The sequence below is a fragment of the Bolinopsis microptera genome, chromosome 8 (genome assembly GCF_026151205.1).
Source record: "Bolinopsis microptera isolate Bmic1 chromosome 8, MBARI_Bmic_1.0, whole genome shotgun sequence".
Taxonomy (NCBI): domain Eukaryota; kingdom Metazoa; phylum Ctenophora; class Tentaculata; order Lobata; family Bolinopsidae; genus Bolinopsis; species Bolinopsis microptera.
The window spans coordinates 14738079-14757117 of NC_087079.1; the positions used below are offsets into that span (position 1 = coordinate 14738079).

Sequence of the window (19039 nt, forward strand, 5' to 3'; positions counted from 1 at the left end):
TTAATATGAGGAATGAGGATTCAATTGACGAACGTAAGTCACATTTTTACAGCAGTGCTGAGTTATTTAAATATTTACTATTGACGATGTTAACGTGTATGTAATATGTATAATATCACAGTTAGACAACAAATGTTATAGAGTTTCAAAATTTCACATTGAATGCAGTTAGGTACTCTAACCACCAACAATAACAGAGAACGAGTAATATTTAAGATAATTGATATTGGAATAATACTAGAATAGAATTAACAAAGAATATATTATGCTTTCCCACGAGAAACAAAATGTTCAATAAATTAGACGAATCTTTAAAATGAACTAAAATTATGTATATCTATCTATCTGGAGCAAATTATAAGTCGAATAATTGAATATTATATATAAACTGACAATTTATATGATAATATTAGCATCTCTCGAAGTAATTTCAATGATACACATCTAGTTTTAATGAATTCTCGTAGGGAAAACAAAAGTCATCATACATCTTATTTTGATAAATGATTTTATATTAACGTCTGTAATAAAGTCAGCAATCAGCATTATAACAATTAACTAACATGCTTTAATTTTAAAATAAATGAAATTGCTTCCTATTTGATTTTGAGCATCAATCGTAGGTAGTCTAAATCTGTCACAATTCATAGATAAAATCTGATGCAGCGTCCATAGCATCATTGTTTGTGTACAAAAATTTATGTCCTCCTTCATCAAAAACTTTCAAGGTCACATTTTTCATATTTTCGTTCTCACATACCCCAAACAAGCTGCGAGCATGGTGTATAGGTAGTATTCTGTCATCTTCAGCATGTATAATAAGTATTGGAAGTGTTATTTTGGAAATAAGTTTATCAGTGGGGAACAAGCCCTCCAAAGCTCGAGCGATAACTCCTTTTGTACAGGGTAATAAGTCAAAGATTTTGGCAATGGGAATGTGCCTTCCTGCTTCACCAGAATTTAAAAATGGTGATTCTAAGATTAATCCTATAAGTCTGTCTGGATACTTGTCAAAGGAGGACAGTAATTTAACAGTAATTCCTGTGCCCAGAGAGTGGCCCCATACAACTATATTGTGGTCCGGGAACTGGTCTTGAACCCACTGAAGCATAACATCAGCATCATGAACAGTAGTGTTCTCATCAGGCATAACTCCGGTTGAATCACCAAATCCACGATAATCAAAAGTAACAATATCAACCCCCATTGCACTTAATTTTTGATACAGCCCTACTCTGTGGCTCATAGCTCTGTTGCAAGAATTTCCGTGACTGTATAGAACCACAGTTCTCTTATCATCTTTGAACCTTGGCACATTAGTAGTGATTGACCAAATGTTAATCTCTCCAACATCCAAAACTAATGATTCATTATGGGCGTTCTCTACTCCAAATGATGACGGGTCCTTCAGGTTGTAAAACCAAGGATGAGGTATGTTGAGGCGGTTTGCAAACATTCCAGCATTTCTTATACGTTTGCAGTAGTAGAAAAGGAATGGACATGCCACATAAAGGGCAAATAGGAATAGAAGGCACGAACCAACAATGCTTGATTCTGTTAACATCCTGAAAATTGTAAAGATGTTAGTTTTCTGTTTTTTAATCATCTGAGACAAATTTTAATATATATATATATATAAACAAAAGCTCTAAGAAACAGATAGTAAACAAAGTAAACATTTCTGTCCCCTAATCTTTCTCAAACAAAAGTCATGCAATTTGCATACTTCTCCATTTAACTCTATTCTGAGCAATTAACGTTAAATAGTCCAAATCACATAAATTATTTAACGATAATTTTCGGACACTAAGGTCGTGTAGAATCAGTGAGAAAAGGTTTGACTGCGGTCTTCCACGCCGCCCTTGAAGCTGTAAGGTGTTGACAGCAAAAACAAGCGACGAATAGGCTGGGCCATCTGTAGGCCCACGCAGTACATGTCCGAGCATCCTCCACCGACTACGAGCCACTTTAGCTGACAATGGTTCACTATTGCAGCGTTTATACAAGTTCTTGTTGGAGATGATGTGAGGGTATTTGTAATTCAAAATTGATCGCAGATGACGTCTGTGAGCAATATCTAGTTTTTCCAATACTGATTTAGGGGCAGCCCAGCAAGATGAATTGTACATTAAAACGGATACTACCAGAGCCTCATACAACAGAAGCCTCTTGCTCAGAGGGATCTTATGGTTCCAAGCTTTCTTGTATTTGTTAAACGCGGCATATCCCAGACATATCCTTCTAGAGATGTCCTCCTTACTACAAAGCATGGAGCCAAGCGTGATACTCTTTCTCCAGAGCTCGTTCCCTGCAATTGGCTTACCCTGATCGTCTTTAGCTCCCTTTTCAGCTAAGTACACATGAGTGAAATCAGTTTTGTCTTCGTTAACGAAGAGATTCCAATCTTTAAGGACTTCTGTTGCAATAGGCAACAGCTCCCTCAAATTGTCTTCATCTTCATCATTGAAGTCGATATCATCAGCATACTCACTGTCAAGTGGAAGACCAATATCGGTGATAGGTGGGTTAGGCCTATTCGTTGCAGTTTCAAGCCTGTTACGGAGGTCACGCAAGGCACCCGCTAAGACAAGTGTGAACAAGCATCCAGACAGACAGTCACCTTGGAATGCACCGAGAAAACTCTGGAATTCAGCAGACAGTGTACCGTTGATGTTGACTTTGAGCTTGGTGTCGGAAAGCAAAAGTCTTACCAAACGGACTTCGTCATCATCACAGCCACACTCAACAAGAAGATCGAGGATGGTAGATCGTCGTATAGTGTCAAAGGCACTAGACATGTCGATCCCCATACGATGGTATTCCCACCTCTTCCTCTGGACAACTGATAACATCACACGCTGGCACCATACAATGTCAGCACATGATCTACCCTGCTTGTAAGCACATTGCCATGGACCAGTGAAGGCATTGACTTTATTCTCAATTCTCTTCAAGGTTGCCATTGAAAGAATCTTTCTAACAGCATTTGAGAGAGTGAGGGGTCGTAGATTCTTCACTGGACCAATGGGCTTATTTGGCTTCTGTAAGGGGGTAATGTTTGCCTGTCCAATGGGGTCAAGGTAGGAATTGGTCTCGAAGCTTCTATTGATAATGTCTGCAAAACGTCTGTGTACTGATCCAGTAGAATACTTGAGAAGCTCATTAGGAATCCCATCTGGGCCGTTAGCTCGACCATTTTTGAGACTTCTAGCAGCTGATCCGATTTCTTCACTAGTGAAAGGCTTAACTAGTGGGCGAGGAGGTCCTACAAAAGGTTCTAAAGGTGCTTCATCACGAGTAAGTTGTTGCTCAAGGTACTTAGCAACTACGGCAGCTTTACCAGTGTCTGTTGCAATATTGCACCCTTGCTCATCATGAACACCAATACTAGAAGGGGCTTTACTTTTAGGTAAGTTCAGGGTTCGAACAGCTTCAAACATTTTCTTACTATCTGTTGTTGAACTGATGGTATTACAGATAGCATCAGCAGCAGCTGATCGTATGTTAGAAAGTCTCTGCTTGATCTGATTGGTGAGGCAGTTAATAGATGATCTAAGTGAGGTTCTGTCTAAAGACTGGTTATCATTAAGCTGCTGTCTCAACAAGTAACGCTGGCTAGATAAGTTTTTCACCTCATCATCGTCGCTGCGATTACGTTTCCTGTGTCTGATGACACCAATTGACGATTTTGCAGCATCCTTTATGGACTCAAGTAAGCCATTCAAGTCTGAATTTGGATCCAGAGCAGAAACAGTGTTACTTAAGTTATCATCTAAGGATTGACGATATTTCACCTGAATGGTGGGGTTCGAGGTGAGTTCAGAGGTGTTGAACTTTAAGGATGACTTGGAGTTGCGTTTATAGCAAAGACAGATGTCCTTAAAGTCTACTCTAGTGACAACAAATCTGTGATCAGAGTATGTCAAGGTGCCTGCATAAGATCTAGAATCTTGTAGCATTGGCTTCGACCTACTTCGACACAGGATGAAATCGATCTGAGAATAGACCGGGATCGTCTTTTTACTATTTCGCCCGGCACTCCAGTCCTTCCTCCAGCCAGTGTAGGTGGTCGTATGTCGAGCAGGATGATAAAAACCAGTGTTGGAGGCAAAGAGGTCAAATTCTGATAACAAGTCTAACAAGTTTTCTCCCATATTGTTGCGCAAACCCATACCATGTTTACCCATGAAACGACCAAAACCAAAGTCCTTATCTGAAGCAGTCATTTTTCCCAACTTTGAATTAAAATCTCCCAAAACAAATATCTCAACATTAGCAGGGACGTTTAGAGCGTCCCTAACTTGGCCGTAAAAATTAATCAACAGTTGTTGATCATTTTCTGCAAGTTTCTTGTGTGGCCCATATACATTGACCACCCTACATTTGATAAATTTTCCAGATTTTGTAGGGAGTTCTAGGTCCAAAAAGTTTACTCGATCACTGATACTGTTCCAGCATACCACATAGTCAATAAATCGGGGACTGATAACAAAACCGAGTCCATAGTGCCGGCCATTTTTCTGCTCAAACAATAATAGTTTGTATCCGTTGCTAAGACTGCAAGAATCCGGTTTTACAACCTTAGTCTCCTGAATAGCGCAGATATCTATGCCGTACCGTAGACAATCGGTACCCAGTTGCTCCCGTTTGCTGTGGATGTCGTCTGGATCATCACAAGAACCGAGGCCACGTATGTTAAAGGTGGCGAAGCTGATGAGGAGTGTAGCAAACAGGGATCGTCCTGTAGCTGAGGTAAACATTACGGAGGGCGATGTTGTCGTCTCTCCGCCGCTGGCGTTTTAATAGAAAAATTAATTTTTCGTTTGATGCTAGACTCAAATAATATTGTGAAGAATCTGAAGATTTCTGAATTTGAACTTGCTGTAAGTTTTAGAGATGATAATATCATATGAACCCATGCATGTACAGTAAAACCCTGATTTACCGCACCCCCATTTAATTTACTGCAAACCCCGATTTACCGCAGCCATTTCCTTCCCCCAAAAACATGCACAATGTATACTAACAAAACCCTGATTTACTGCAAACCTTGATTTACCTCACCTTGATTTACCTTACTTGTTGCCACTCAACATATCAAACAAAGTGAACTCAGTGAAGCACATCCTTAAACTGAATATATTCCCGAATAAAGAGGTGTAAACCGTGATTAATTGAGATGAATTTAGGTAATATTGTGTAATATCTAGGTAGTGTAGTGATTATAATAAGGCGGGGGCCCCTGGAGTATGGGACGGTAGTATTTTGGGATATATTAGTATACGACAGTTATTGCAGTTGAGTGCAGAGAGGTTCAGTTTAACATATGTTTGGGTCCAGTACAAGGTTGAATTTATGGAGTGTTTACATGAATACTAGTGGTACTATGTCGGTGTGGCTCTCGACAGGACAGTTTGCAATTCCCGGGAAATGGTAGATTGTTTATGACTATCAGGGCGAGAGGAAAATTACGATTAGCCTTTTGAAGATCGGGAGTGGCCAGTTTACCCGATCGAGAGGGGGTCCCATTTTGATACCGGCACAGGTTCTGTAGCTAGAACTAGTTAAGGTTAGGTTCGTTTAGTTAGGTAGATGGCTAGAGTGTAAGTATAATATTGGCGGCCGTAGAATAGTGGAGCATTACGTAACGGTACTATTATCAGGCTTGGTTGTGGCGGGTGTCAACAATGGTTGGTCGGACACCTGGGGATTATGTCTTGGACAACACTGGGCTTCTGGCAGGTGCGAGAGTCAGCAATGGTTGACTCAGATAGGTAAAGCTAGACTAAAGAGTAAGAGCAGGGAGATATAGTCAAGCGCTGTTGACTTAGATAGTAAGCTATAGACTAGAATAAGAGCCGGGAGGAATAGTCAGCACTGGTTGACTTAGATAGATTTAAGCTAGACTAAGATAAGAGCCCGGGAGGATAGTCAGCACTGGTTGACTTAGATAGTAAAGCTAGGACTAGAGTAAGAGCCCGGAGAAATAGTTCAGCATGGTGACGTGAGAACAGATAAAGCTAGACCTAAGTATAAGTCGCCGGGAGAATAGACAAGCAATGGTTGACATTAAGATAGTAAAGCTAGACTAGGATAGTAGTAGAATAGTGAGCATTACGTCGTTACTATTATCAGGCTTGGTTCGTGGCCCGGGGTCAACAATGGTGGTCCGACACCAGGGGATGTCTTGACTACACTGGGCTTGGCAGAGCGTGAGTCAGCAATGTTGGCTCAGACAGATAAGGCTAGACTACGAGTAAGAGCCCGGGGGAATAGACAGCAATGTTGACTCAGTTAGGTAAGAAACTAGATTTAGGGGTAGGATTATTAACGGCAGGGTAGTGTGTTGCGTAATATTGGAGGCAGTATGAATCGGAGTAATTAGGAATTTGTTGCATAGTATTTGAGGCAATATGAGTCTGAGTGACTATGCGTTGGTTGAGCAAATATTCGTTTATTCTTGTTCAGGTTAAGTACCTTGGGCACCTTTATTTATACCTTGTTTCGCATTCTCACCCTATTCGATAGAGGGTCTATGGTTGATACCGAAAGTGGAGGACCAGGACCAGTTATGGTTGGGGCCTGGTGAGCACGGATGGAAAACGTGTCGTTAGAGGTTTAGAATCGCAGTGGTTGTTTAGGGCACCTAGATTAGGCACGTCAGGCGATGTTGACCGTGTATCCCGTGTTTTATGTTGAAGCACTAGATCGCTGGGCGTTTATGGGCGATACGAGTCTGGTTAATTAGGATTTGTTGTTGAGGTTGTCGAATTATTCATTGTATGTTTCATAGTTTAACCTTGTTTACCTTTATTATCACGCTCGTTTCCATTGTCCCAAACCCTTAATTAAATGCCAAATAAACTTCGAACGGATGCAAGTGTCCACTGCTTACAATGGCGCGAACGTAGGACCTATTTTATTATTGGATTAGTTGTTTTGTATTTTAATTAAGGTAATGGAGAACTATTTAGTGTGATGAGAGGAAGTGGTCAGAGGTCAAGGAGTTATTTTTAAATATGTACGTAATCGTAATATTATTCAGTGTTGTCAGTTACCATTGTTAGACTAGTGCAGTGCAAGAGCAGGTAAAGCTGTAAAGGATAATGCTCGGTGAAGTGAGTACGAGATTTTAAATGAGTTATTTTTGGGGGTTTCTTTCTATCAGGAGGGGACAGGGCGTAGATACCGGGAGAGGCACAGGTTAGGGGGGTTATTTTGAGGAGTAATATGTCCGTCCGTTGAGGGATGTTCGAGAGAGTGTTTGTCATGAGTTGTTTCAGAGATAACCGGGTCTTATTTTAAGTTTTAAGGAGGCTGATGACATACTGCAGCCACCAGGCCTCAGTGGGAGTGGCTGCCTGCTGGATACCGTTCGGTAGGGTGTCAGACTGTTTTCTTTAGTAGCGCTAGTATTGTGATATTCTATGTAAGAGATAGAGGAAAGAGATAGAGGAAGAGCTAGAGGAGAGATAGAGGAAGAGCATAGAGAGAAAGAGATAGAGGAAGGATAGAGGAAGAGATATTATATAATAAGACCCGGGTGATGCTAGTAGCATTGGAGGTTGAAGGGAGGTTATTAGGAGAGTGGTGCGTCACTTGTAGGGAATTAGAGCTGTGTATTTAATTTGAAACTTGGAACGTTTGAAAGGGGGTTTTGAATATTTGAAGGGGTGCCAGGTATGGTATTTTTTTGATGAAAGAACGAGGACTACTTTTTCTGCGAAGAGAGTGTTGAATTGACTGTCCGAATATTTGTAATATGAGGAACTGGCTGAGATTTATGTTATGGAGTGACGGTGTTGTGAGACACTGATTATTCAATTAGAGTTAAAAACGATGGCAACAGACGAGCTGATAAGCGAGAGCTTTAATTATTACATTTGGCCTGTACACTTTGGTATTTTAATTATTACATTTTAATTCGTAAACTGTAAAGAGCGGATAATATTTGCATCGTAGTAGTACATTGTTGAAGGAGAGAGGACAAGCGTTTGTATTTTAATTAGTACATTGTTGAAGAGAGAGACATGTGTTTGTATTTTATTAGTACATTATTGAAGAGAGGTGACAGTGGTTGTATTTTAATTAGTACATTATTTGAAGAGAGAGACAGTGTTTGTATTTTAATTTTAATTCTTTCAACACTACTATATATCAAATATTTGAGTCAGGGAAGCGGCACTGAGAGAGGAACTTTGTGTTGAAGATGAGAGAGACAGTGTTTTGTATTTTTATTTTAATACTTTCACACTACTATATAACAAAAATTTGAGTCAGGGAAGCGGCACTGAGAGAGGAAACTGTTGAAGAGAGAGAGGACAGTGTTTGTATTTTTATTTTAATACTTTCAACCATACTATTTAACAAATAATTTGAGTCAGGGAAAGCGGGCACTGAGAGAGGAACTGTTGAAAGAGAGAGAGACAGTGTTTGTTATTTATTTTATTAATACTTTCAACACTACTATATAACAAATAATTTGGAGTCAGGAAGCGGCATTGAGAGAGGAACTGTTGAAGAGGAGAGAGACTGTTTTGTATTGTATTTTAAACTGTTCAAACACTACTTTATACAATATTTGAGTCAGGGAAGCGGCACTGAGAGAGGAAATTGGCAGAGATAAAGATAGCTAATGAGGTATGATGAGAGCGCGGCAGGAGGCTGAGCTAACAAACGAGAGAGGAATTGGCAGGAGATTAAAGATAGCTAATGAGGGTAATGATGAGAGCGCGGCAGGAGGCTGAGCTAGCAAACGAAGAGAGGATTGCAGAGATAAAGATTAGCTTATGAGGTAATGATGAGGAGAGCGGCAGGAGGCTGAGTAGCAAACGAGAGAGGAATTGGCAGAGATAAAGATGCTAATGAGGTAAGATGATAGTAGGCGGCAGGAGGGCTGAGATAGCAAACGAAGAGTTTAAGGAATCATTATGATGAATTGAGGCAGCAGGGGCCACAGCATAAGAGAGATTGGATTCAGAGAGAGGTAAGCTAGAGCTAGGAGGAGAGGAGGACGAAAAGAGGTGATCAGGAGAAGCGAACAGGAGCAGCGGGTAAGAAATACCCATTAATGAAACCTCGATGTTTGGCTGGGGAAACTCAGCTTTAGAACCTTCCTGAGCGGGTTTTTTTAAAATATTTGCCAATGCTGCGGACACTTGGATGAAGACTTGGTGGACATGTAATGACGTACTTTGGACCCTAGGCACAGAGGAGAGTGGAGACCCTACGAATTAACCGGGCCGAGAAGAGAATGTAGAGGACTGAGTTTGGAGAGGAGAGGAGGAAGATGTGCTATGTGGATGTGCTTCAAAGGCTGGTGAAGGAGAGACTTCTTGAGTTGCGTCAGAAAGAGGAGAGACAATTCGGATTTGCAGCTAGAGTCACTGGCATGGGCAGAGATGAGGCATATGCACCGTATGGAGGAGGAGATCAAGAAGACCATCAGGATAGATGACCATCGGGATCGAGTTAATCAAGTCACGAGGGCAAGATTTTGACGGCCGCGCTAAAGAGGGCGGTTTAAGTTGGATAGGATACTGGCGAGTCGTTAGCCCTAAACGAGGGAAGAATGAGGAGGAACTTTTGTCTCCAAATCGAGGGGAGATATAGAGATAGGATGGGGAGTGATAAAACCGGAGTAATGAAAGGAGACCGGCCGAGAGGAGACATCCGGTGCTGGTTACACCTGTGGACAGCATGGACATGTCGCAAAGGAATGTAGAAAGACCCTACTTGGTATGTGCATGCGGGGGAGACAGGGTCTTATGTAATGGATTGAAACGGCAAGGGACACGGTGGCCCAAGGAGGGTCTTCAAAGAGGGCAAGATCTCTTGTACAGAAAGCTATGGACGAAAGAAATAATCATTGGTAGCAGGTTTAGAAGAACTGATACTGATATATCATGGAGGGAGAATCCAAAACTAATGATTCATTATGGGCGTTCTCTACTCCAAATGATGACGGGTCCTTCAGGTTGTAAAACCAAGGATGAGGTATGTTGAGGCGGTTTGCAAACATTCCAGCATTTCTTATACGTTTGCAGTAGTAGAAAAGGAATGGACATGCCACATAAAGGGCAAATAGGAATAGAAGGCACGAACCAACAATGCTTGATTCTGTTAACATCCTGAAAATTGTAAAGATGTTAGTTTTCTGTTTTTTAATCATCTGAGACAAATTTTAATATATATATATATATAAACAAAAGCTCTAAGAAACAGATAGTAAACAAAGTAAACATTTCTGTCCCCTAATCTTTCTCAAACAAAAGTCATGCAATTTGCATACTTCTCCATTTAACTCTATTCTGAGCAATTAACGTTAAATAGTCCAAATCACATAAATTATTTAACGATAATTTTCGGACACTAAGGTCGTGTAGAATCAGTGAGAAAAGGTTTGACTGCGGTCTTCCACGCCGCCCTTGAAGCTGTAAGGTGTTGACAGCAAAAACAAGCGACGAATAGGCTGGGCCATCTGTAGGCCCACGCAGTACATGTCCGAGCATCCTCCACCGACTACGAGCCACTTTAGCTGACAATGGTTCACTATTGCAGCGTTTATACAAGTTCTTGTTGGAGATGATGTGAGGGTATTTGTAATTCAAAATTGATCGCAGATGACGTCTGTGAGCAATATCTAGTTTTTCCAATACTGATTTAGGGGCAGCCCAGCAAGATGAATTGTACATTAAAACGGATACTACCAGAGCCTCATACAACAGAAGCCTCTTGCTCAGAGGGATCTTATGGTTCCAAGCTTTCTTGTATTTGTTAAACGCGGCATATCCCAGACATATCCTTCTAGAGATGTCCTCCTTACTACAAAGCATGGAGCCAAGCGTGATACTCTTTCTCCAGAGCTCGTTCCCTGCAATTGGCTTACCCTGATCGTCTTTAGCTCCCTTTTCAGCTAAGTACACATGAGTGAAATCAGTTTTGTCTTCGTTAACGAAGAGATTCCAATCTTTAAGGACTTCTGTTGCAATAGGCAACAGCTCCCTCAAATTGTCTTCATCTTCATCATTGAAGTCGATATCATCAGCATACTCACTGTCAAGTGGAAGACCAATATCGGTGATAGGTGGGTTAGGCCTATTCGTTGCAGTTTCAAGCCTGTTACGGAGGTCACGCAAGGCACCCGCTAAGACAAGTGTGAACAAGCATCCAGACAGACAGTCACCTTGGAATGCACCGAGAAAACTCTGGAATTCAGCAGACAGTGTACCGTTGATGTTGACTTTGAGCTTGGTGTCGGAAAGCAAAAGTCTTACCAAACGGACTTCGTCATCATCACAGCCACACTCAACAAGAAGATCGAGGATGGTAGATCGTCGTATAGTGTCAAAGGCACTAGACATGTCGATCCCCATACGATGGTATTCCCACCTCTTCCTCTGGACAACTGATAACATCACACGCTGGCACCATACAATGTCAGCACATGATCTACCCTGCTTGTAAGCACATTGCCATGGACCAGTGAAGGCATTGACTTTATTCTCAATTCTCTTCAAGGTTGCCATTGAAAGAATCTTTCTAACAGCATTTGAGAGAGTGAGGGGTCGTAGATTCTTCACTGGACCAATGGGCTTATTTGGCTTCTGTAAGGGGGTAATGTTTGCCTGTCCAATGGGGTCAAGGTAGGAATTGGTCTCGAAGCTTCTATTGATAATGTCTGCAAAACGTCTGTGTACTGATCCAGTAGAATACTTGAGAAGCTCATTAGGAATCCCATCTGGGCCGTTAGCTCGACCATTTTTGAGACTTCTAGCAGCTGATCCGATTTCTTCACTAGTGAAAGGCTTAACTAGTGGGCGAGGAGGTCCTACAAAAGGTTCTAAAGGTGCTTCATCACGAGTAAGTTGTTGCTCAAGGTACTTAGCAACTACGGCAGCTTTACCAGTGTCTGTTGCAATATTGCACCCTTGCTCATCATGAACACCAATACTAGAAGGGGCTTTACTTTTAGGTAAGTTCAGGGTTCGAACAGCTTCAAACATTTTCTTACTATCTGTTGTTGAACTGATGGTATTACAGATAGCATCAGCAGCAGCTGATCGTATGTTAGAAAGTCTCTGCTTGATCTGATTGGTGAGGCAGTTAATAGATGATCTAAGTGAGGTTCTGTCTAAAGACTGGTTATCATTAAGCTGCTGTCTCAACAAGTAACGCTGGCTAGATAAGTTTTTCACCTCATCATCGTCGCTGCGATTACGTTTCCTGTGTCTGATGACACCAATTGACGATTTTGCAGCATCCTTTATGGACTCAAGTAAGCCATTCAAGTCTGAATTTGGATCCAGAGCAGAAACAGTGTTACTTAAGTTATCATCTAAGGATTGACGATATTTCACCTGAATGGTGGGGTTCGAGGTGAGTTCAGAGGTGTTGAACTTTAAGGATGACTTGGAGTTGCGTTTATAGCAAAGACAGATGTCCTTAAAGTCTACTCTAGTGACAACAAATCTGTGATCAGAGTATGTCAAGGTGCCTGCATAAGATCTAGAATCTTGTAGCATTGGCTTCGACCTACTTCGACACAGGATGAAATCGATCTGAGAATAGACCGGGATCGTCTTTTTACTATTTCGCCCGGCACTCCAGTCCTTCCTCCAGCCAGTGTAGGTGGTCGTATGTCGAGCAGGATGATAAAAACCAGTGTTGGAGGCAAAGAGGTCAAATTCTGATAACAAGTCTAACAAGTTTTCTCCCATATTGTTGCGCAAACCCATACCATGTTTACCCATGAAACGACCAAAACCAAAGTCCTTATCTGAAGCAGTCATTTTTCCCAACTTTGAATTAAAATCTCCCAAAACAAATATCTCAACATTAGCAGGGACGTTTAGAGCGTCCCTAACTTGGCCGTAAAAATTAATCAACAGTTGTTGATCATTTTCTGCAAGTTTCTTGTGTGGCCCATATACATTGACCACCCTACATTTGATAAATTTTCCAGATTTTGTAGGGAGTTCTAGGTCCAAAAAGTTTACTCGATCACTGATACTGTTCCAGCATACCACATAGTCAATAAATCGGGGACTGATAACAAAACCGAGTCCATAGTGCCGGCCATTTTTCTGCTCAAACAATAATAGTTTGTATCCGTTGCTAAGACTGCAAGAATCCGGTTTTACAACCTTAGTCTCCTGAATAGCGCAGATATCTATGCCGTACCGTAGACAATCGGTACCCAGTTGCTCCCGTTTGCTGTGGATGTCGTCTGGATCATCACAAGAACCGAGGCCACGTATGTTAAAGGTGGCGAAGCTGATGAGGAGTGTAGCAAACAGGGATCGTCCTGTAGCTGAGGTAAACATTACGGAGGGCGATGTTGTCGTCTCTCCGCCGCTGGCGTTTTAATAGAAAAATTAATTTTTCGTTTGATGCTAGACTCAAATAATATTGTGAAGAATCTGAAGATTTCTGAATTTGAACTTGCTGTAAGTTTTAGAGATGATAATATCATATGAACCCATGCATGTACAGTAAAACCCTGATTTACCGCACCCCCATTTAATTTACTGCAAACCCCGATTTACCGCAGCCATTTCCTTCCCCCAAAAACATGCACAATGTATACTAACAAAACCCTGATTTACTGCAAACCTTGATTTACCTCACCTTGATTTACCTTACTTGTTGCCACTCAACATATCAAACAAAGTGAACTCAGTGAAGCACATCCTTAAACTGAATATATTCCCGAATAAAGAGGTGTAAACCGTGATTAATTGAGATGAATTTAGGGTAATATTGTGTAATATCTAGGTAGTGTAGTGATTATAATAAGGCGGTCGTGGTGTCCAGTATGTGACGGTAGTATTTTGGGCATATATTAGTATACGACAGTTATTGCAGTTTAAGTGCAGAGAGGTCAGTTTAACATATGTTTGGGTCAGTACAAGGTTGAATTATGGAGTGTTTACAGAATACTAGTGGTACTATGTTGTGGCTATCGACAGGACAGTTTGCAATTCCCGGGAAATGGTAGATTGTTTAGACTATCAGGGGCGAGAGGAAAATACGATTAGCCTTTTGAGATCGGGAGTGCCAGTTTACCCGATCGAGAGGGGGTCATTTTGATACCGGGCAGGTTCTGTAGCTAGAACCTGTTAAGGTTAGGTCGTTTAGTTAGGTAGATGGCTATAGTGGTAAGTATAATATTGGCGGCCGTAGAATAGTGGAGCATTACGTAGTTACTATTATCAGGCTTGGTTGTGGCCGGGGTCAACAATGGTTGGTCCGACACCAGGGGATGTCTTGACAACACTGGGCTCTGGCAGAGCGAGAGTCAGCAATGGTTGACTCAGATAGGTAAAGCTAGACTAAGAGTAAGAGCCCGGGAGAAATAGTCAGCGCTGGTTGACTTAGATAGATAAAGCTAGACTAAGAATAAGAGCCCGGGAGGAATAGTCAGCACTGGTTGACTTAGATAGATAAAGCTAGACTAAGAATAAGAGCCCGGGAGGAATAGTCAGCACTGGTTGACTTAGATAGATAAAGCTAGACTAAGAGTAAGAGCCCGGGAGAAATAGTCAGCACTGGTTGACTTAGACAGATAAAGCTAGACTAAGAATAAGAGCCCGGGAGGAATAGTCAGCAATGGTTGACTTAGATAGGTAAAGCTAGACTAGGATAGTAGTAGAATAGTGGAGCATTACGTAGTTACTATTATCAGGCTTGGTTGTGGCCGGGGTCAACAATGGTTGGTCCGACACCAGGGGATGTCTTGACAACACTGGGCTCTGGCAGAGCGAGAGTCAGCAATGGTTGACTCAGACAGATAAGGCTAGACTAAGAGTAAGAGCCCGGGAGGAATAGACAGCAATGGTTGACTCAGATAGGTAAAGCTAGATTAAGGGTAGGATTAACGGCAGGAAGTGTGTTGCGTAATATTTGAGGCAGTATGAATCGGAGTAATTAGGAATTTGTTGCATAGTATTTGAGGCAATATGAGTCTGAGTGACTAAGCGTTGGTTGAGCAAATATTCGATTATTCATTGTTCAGTTAAGTACCTTGGGCACCTTTATTATACCCCTTGTTTGCATTCTCACCCTATTCGATAGAGGGTCATGGTTGATACCGGACTAGTGTGAGGGACCAGGACCAGTTATGGTTGGGGCCTGGTGAGCACGGATGGAACGTGTCGTTAGAGGTTTAGAATCGGCAGTGGTTGTTTCAGGGCACCTAGATTAGGCACGGTCAAGGCGAGTTGACCGTGCTATCCGTGTTTTATGTTGCAGCACTAGATCGCTGGGCGTTTATGGGCGATACGAGTCTGGTTAATTAGGATTTGAAGTAGAGGTTGTCGAATTATTCATTGTATTGTTTCATAGTTTAACTTTGTTTACCCTTTATTATCACGCTCGTTTCCATTGTCCAAACCCTTAATTAAATGCAAATAAACTTCGAACCGGGAAGCAAGTGTCCACTGCTTACAAATGGCGCGAACGGTAGGATCCTATTTTATTATAGGATAGTTTGTTTTGTATTTTAATTAAGGTAATGGAGACTATTTAGTGTGTGAGAGTGAGTGGACAGAGGTCAGGAGTATTTGTAAATATGTACGTAAACGTAATATTATACAGTGTTGTCAGTTACCATTGTTAGACTAGTGCAGTGCAAGAGCAGTAAAGCTGTAAAGGAATGCTCGGTGAAGTGTAAGAGTTTAAATGGTATTTTTGGGGTTTCTTTCATCATGGAGGGGACAGGGGGTAGATACCGGAGAGGCACAGGTTAGGAGGGGTTATTTTGAGGAGTATATGTCCGTCCGTTGAGGGATTGGTTCGAGAGAGTGTTTGATGAGTTGATTCAGAGATAACCGGGTCTTATTTTAAGTTTTAAGACGGCAGACTTGACATACTTTCAGCCACCAGAGCCTCAGTGGGAGTGGCTGCCTGCTGAACCGTTCTGTAGTGTGTCAGACTTGTTTTCTTTTAGTAGCGCTACGTATTGTGATATCATGAAAGAGATAGAGGAAGAGATAGAGGAAGAGATAGAGGAAGAGATAGAGGAAGAGATAGAGAAAGAGATAGAGGAAGAGATAGAGGAAGAGATATTATATAAATAAGACCCGGGTGATGCTAGTAGCATTGGAGGTTGAAGGGAGGTTATTCGGAGAGTGGTGACGTCACTTGTAGGGAATTAGAGCTGTGTATTAATTTGAAAACTTGGAACGTTTTGAAGGGGTTTTGAAATTTGAGGGGTGCCAGGGTATGGTATTTTCTATGATGAAAGAAACTAGGACTACTTTTCTGCGAAGAGAGTGTTGAATTGACTGTCCGAATATTTGAATATGAGGAACTGACTGAGATTATGTTATGGAGTGACGGTGTGAGACACTGATTTATCAATTAGAGTAAAAACCGAGCAATAGAGAGCTGATAAGCGAGAGCTTTAATTATTACATTTGACCTGTACACTTGGTATTTTAATTATTACATTTTAATTCGTACACTGTTAAAGAGCGGGATAATATTTGCATCGTAAGTAGTACATTGTTGAAGAGAGAGACAGCGTTTGTATTTTAATTAGTACATTGTTGAAGAGAGAGACAGTGTTTGTATTTTAATTAGTACATTATTGAAGAGAGAGACAGTGGTTGTATTTTAATTAGTACATTATTGAAGAGAGAGACAGTGTTTGTATTTTATTTTAATACTTTCAACACTACTATATAACAAATAATTTGAGTCAGGGAAGCGGCACTGAGAGAGGAACTGTTGAAGAGAGAGAGACAGTGTTTGTATTTTATTTTAATACTTTCAACACTACTATATAACAAATAATTTGAGTCAGGGAAGCGGCACTGAGAGAGGAACTGTTGAAGAGAGAGAGACAGTGTTTGTATTTTATTTTAATACTTTCAACACTACTATATAACAAATAATTTGAGTCAGGGAAGCGGCACTGAGAGAGGAACTGTTGAAGAGAGAGAGACAGTGTTTGTATTTTATTTTAATACTTTCAACACTACTATATAACAAATAATTTGAGTCAGGGAAGCGGCACTGAGAGAGGAACTGTTGAAGAGAGAGAGACAGTGTTTGTATTGTATTTTAATACTTTCAACACTACTATATAACAAATAATTTGAGTCAGGGAAGCGGCACTGAGAGAGGAATTGGCAGAGATAAAGATAGCTAATGAGGTAATGATGAGAGCGCGGCAGGAGGCTGAGCTAACAAACGAGAGAGGAATTGGCAGAGATAAAGATAGCTAATGAGGTAATGATGAGAGCGCGGCAGGAGGCTGAGCTAGCAAACGAGAGAGGAATTGGCAGAGATAAAGATAGCTAATGAGGTAATGATGAGAGAGCGGCAGGAGGCTGAGCTAGCAAACGAGAGAGGAATTGGCAGAGATAAAGATAGCTAATGAGGTAATGATGAGAGCGCGGCAGGAGGCTGAGCTAGCAAACGAAGAGTTAAGGACTCAATATGATGAATTGAGGCAGCAGGGAGCACAGCTAAGAAGAGATGGATTCAGAGAGGGTAAGCTAGAAGCTAGGCAGGAGAAGGAGACCGAAAAGAGGAGAATCAGAGAAGCGAACAGAGCAGCGGGTAAGAAATACCCATTAATGAAACCTCGGATGTTTGTGCTGGGGAAACACAGCTTTAGAACCTTCCTGAGCGGGTTTAAAATATTTGCCAATGCTGCGGACATCTTGGATGAAGACTTGGTGGACATGATAATGACGTACTTGGACCCCTAGGCACAGAGGAGAGTGGAGACCCTACGATTAACCCGGGACGAGAAGAGAAATGTAGAGGCGAGTTTGGAGAGGAGGACAGAGGTGCTATGTGATGTGCATTCAAAGGCGGGTGCAGGAAGAGACTTCTTGAGATGCGTCAGAAAGAGGAAGAGACAATTTCGGATTTTGCAGCTAGAGTCACTGGCATGGCAGATGAGGCATATGCACCGGAGGAGGAGGAGATCAAGAAGACCATCAGGCTAGATGACCATCGGGATCGAGTTAATCAAGTCACGAGGGCAAGATTTTGAGGCCGCGCTAAAGAGGGCGGTTAAGTTGGATGGGATACTGGCGAGTCGTAGCCCTAAACCAGGGAAGAATGAGGAGGAACTTTTGTTCCAAATCGGGGAGGATATAGAGATGGATGAGGGAGTGATAAACCGAGTAATGAAAGAGAACCGGCCGAGAAGAGACATCGGTGCTGGTTACACCTGTGGACAGCATGGACATTTCGCAAAGGAATGTAGAAAGACCCCTACTTGGTATGGATGCGGGAGACAGGGTCATATTGTAATGGATTGAACGCAAGGACACGGTGGCCAAGGAGGTCTTCAAAGAGGGCAAGATCCTCTTGTACAGAAAGCTATGGACGAAAGAAATTTATCATTGGTAGCAGGTAGAAGAACTGATAACTGATAAGACATGGGAGGAGACCAACCGCCTTTGTCGACAGAGGGGATGGATTACTTGAAGGGGATACGTGAAGTTGGGAACTTCGATAGCAGCTGCTAAGAAGGCTGCAGTGTGGGTCTTGAGAATCCAGGATTTCAAGGCAAGAGATTTTGCAACACGCTTAGAGTATATGTATATATACTCAGAGTATATTTCTAGGTATTGATGATCTAGAAAAGTTTGTTAGACCGGAACAAATGCAAATGACAGAATATAGCGCTGAGTTCAAGAGACGATTGAACCGGATCGGAGAGTTGTTTAATGACAAGAAAGAAATTTATCATGATGGTATGTTGGCATACAGGTTGTTAACTCAGGCCAACCTGACCAAAGATCAACAGATATTGATCAAAGCTGCAATGGGGACTCAAGAGTTGACAAGTAAAGCAATTGAGGAAGGTTTGAAGAGGTGTTTCGGTGACGCTGTTTTCTGTCGTAGATCCAGACTGGAGTTAGACACAGTGAAGATTAAGGTAGAACCTGGATCGGATGTGCATTACCATAGGGGTCAGTTTGATGAAAAAGGATACTGACATCAGTGGTGATAACGGAGAATATACATTCTATCAAGGATACAATAATTGAGGACAAGGAGGAAGGAAATCGTT

At 41.6% G+C, this 19039-nt stretch overlaps 4 protein-coding genes across 6 annotated transcripts in view; 1 reads left to right on the forward strand and 3 right to left on the reverse strand.

Annotated features, from left to right (window-relative positions):
• Window positions 1-135: 135 nt before the first annotated feature.
• On the reverse strand, window positions 136-1565 carry LOC134819505 (lysophosphatidylserine lipase ABHD12-like). The gene has a single exon (XM_063829467.1). The coding sequence runs from the start codon at window positions 1562-1564 to the stop codon at window positions 638-640; it is 927 nt and encodes a 308-aa protein (XP_063685537.1). The 5' UTR covers window position 1565; the 3' UTR covers window positions 136-637.
• Window positions 1566-1822: 257 nt separating this feature from the next.
• Window positions 1823-4226, reverse strand: LOC134820179 (uncharacterized). Its single transcript, XM_063830401.1, has 2 exons — window positions 2145-4226; window positions 1823-1972 (listed from the first exon to the last, which is right to left on the reverse strand). Exons 1-2 carry the CDS (start codon window positions 4224-4226, stop codon window positions 1823-1825), a joined length of 2232 nt encoding a protein of 743 aa, XP_063686471.1.
• A 4241-nt stretch (window positions 4227-8467) lies between these two features.
• Window positions 8468-19039, forward strand: part of LOC134819343 (uncharacterized) — a 140958-nt gene continuing 130386 nt past the window's right edge. For 2 of the 3 annotated variants that reach the window (XM_063829260.1, XM_063829264.1), the window contains exon 1: window positions 16753-17104. The gene's annotated coding sequence lies outside the window, so the exon portion shown is untranslated. Of the gene's footprint in view, window positions 8488-16752; window positions 17105-19039 lie in introns of those variants that run through there. The other variant, XM_063829263.1, reaches the window with a different exon arrangement.
• Window positions 8788-12791, reverse strand: LOC134820181 (uncharacterized). Its single transcript, XM_063830402.1, has 3 exons — window positions 10710-12791; window positions 10105-10130; window positions 8788-8896 (listed from the first exon to the last, which is right to left on the reverse strand). Exons 1-3 carry the CDS (start codon window positions 12789-12791, stop codon window positions 8788-8790), a joined length of 2217 nt encoding a protein of 738 aa, XP_063686472.1.

Coding starts and splice junctions, on each gene's coding strand:
- LOC134820179 (XM_063830401.1), bottom strand. CDS start 4,226: ATGACTGCTTCAGATAAGGACTTTGGTTTTGGTCGTTTCATGGGTAAA. Junction 1,973..2,144: donor TTCTGTTGTATGAGGCTCTG/GTAGTATCCGTT, acceptor AACCATTGTCAG/CTAAAGTGGCTCGTAGTCGG.
- LOC134819505 (XM_063829467.1), bottom strand. CDS start 1,564: ATGTTAACAGAATCAAGCATTGTTGGTTCGTGCCTTCTATTCCTATTT.
- LOC134820181 (XM_063830402.1), bottom strand. CDS start 12,791: ATGACTGCTTCAGATAAGGACTTTGGTTTTGGTCGTTTCATGGGTAAA. Junction 10,131..10,709: donor TTCTGTTGTATGAGGCTCTG/GTAGTATCCGTT, acceptor TACAATTTTCAG/GATGTTAACAGAATCAAGCA. Junction 8,897..10,104: donor AACAGAATCAAGCATTGTTG/GTTCGTGCCTTC, acceptor TTGCTATCTCAG/CCCTCCTGCCGCCTACTATC.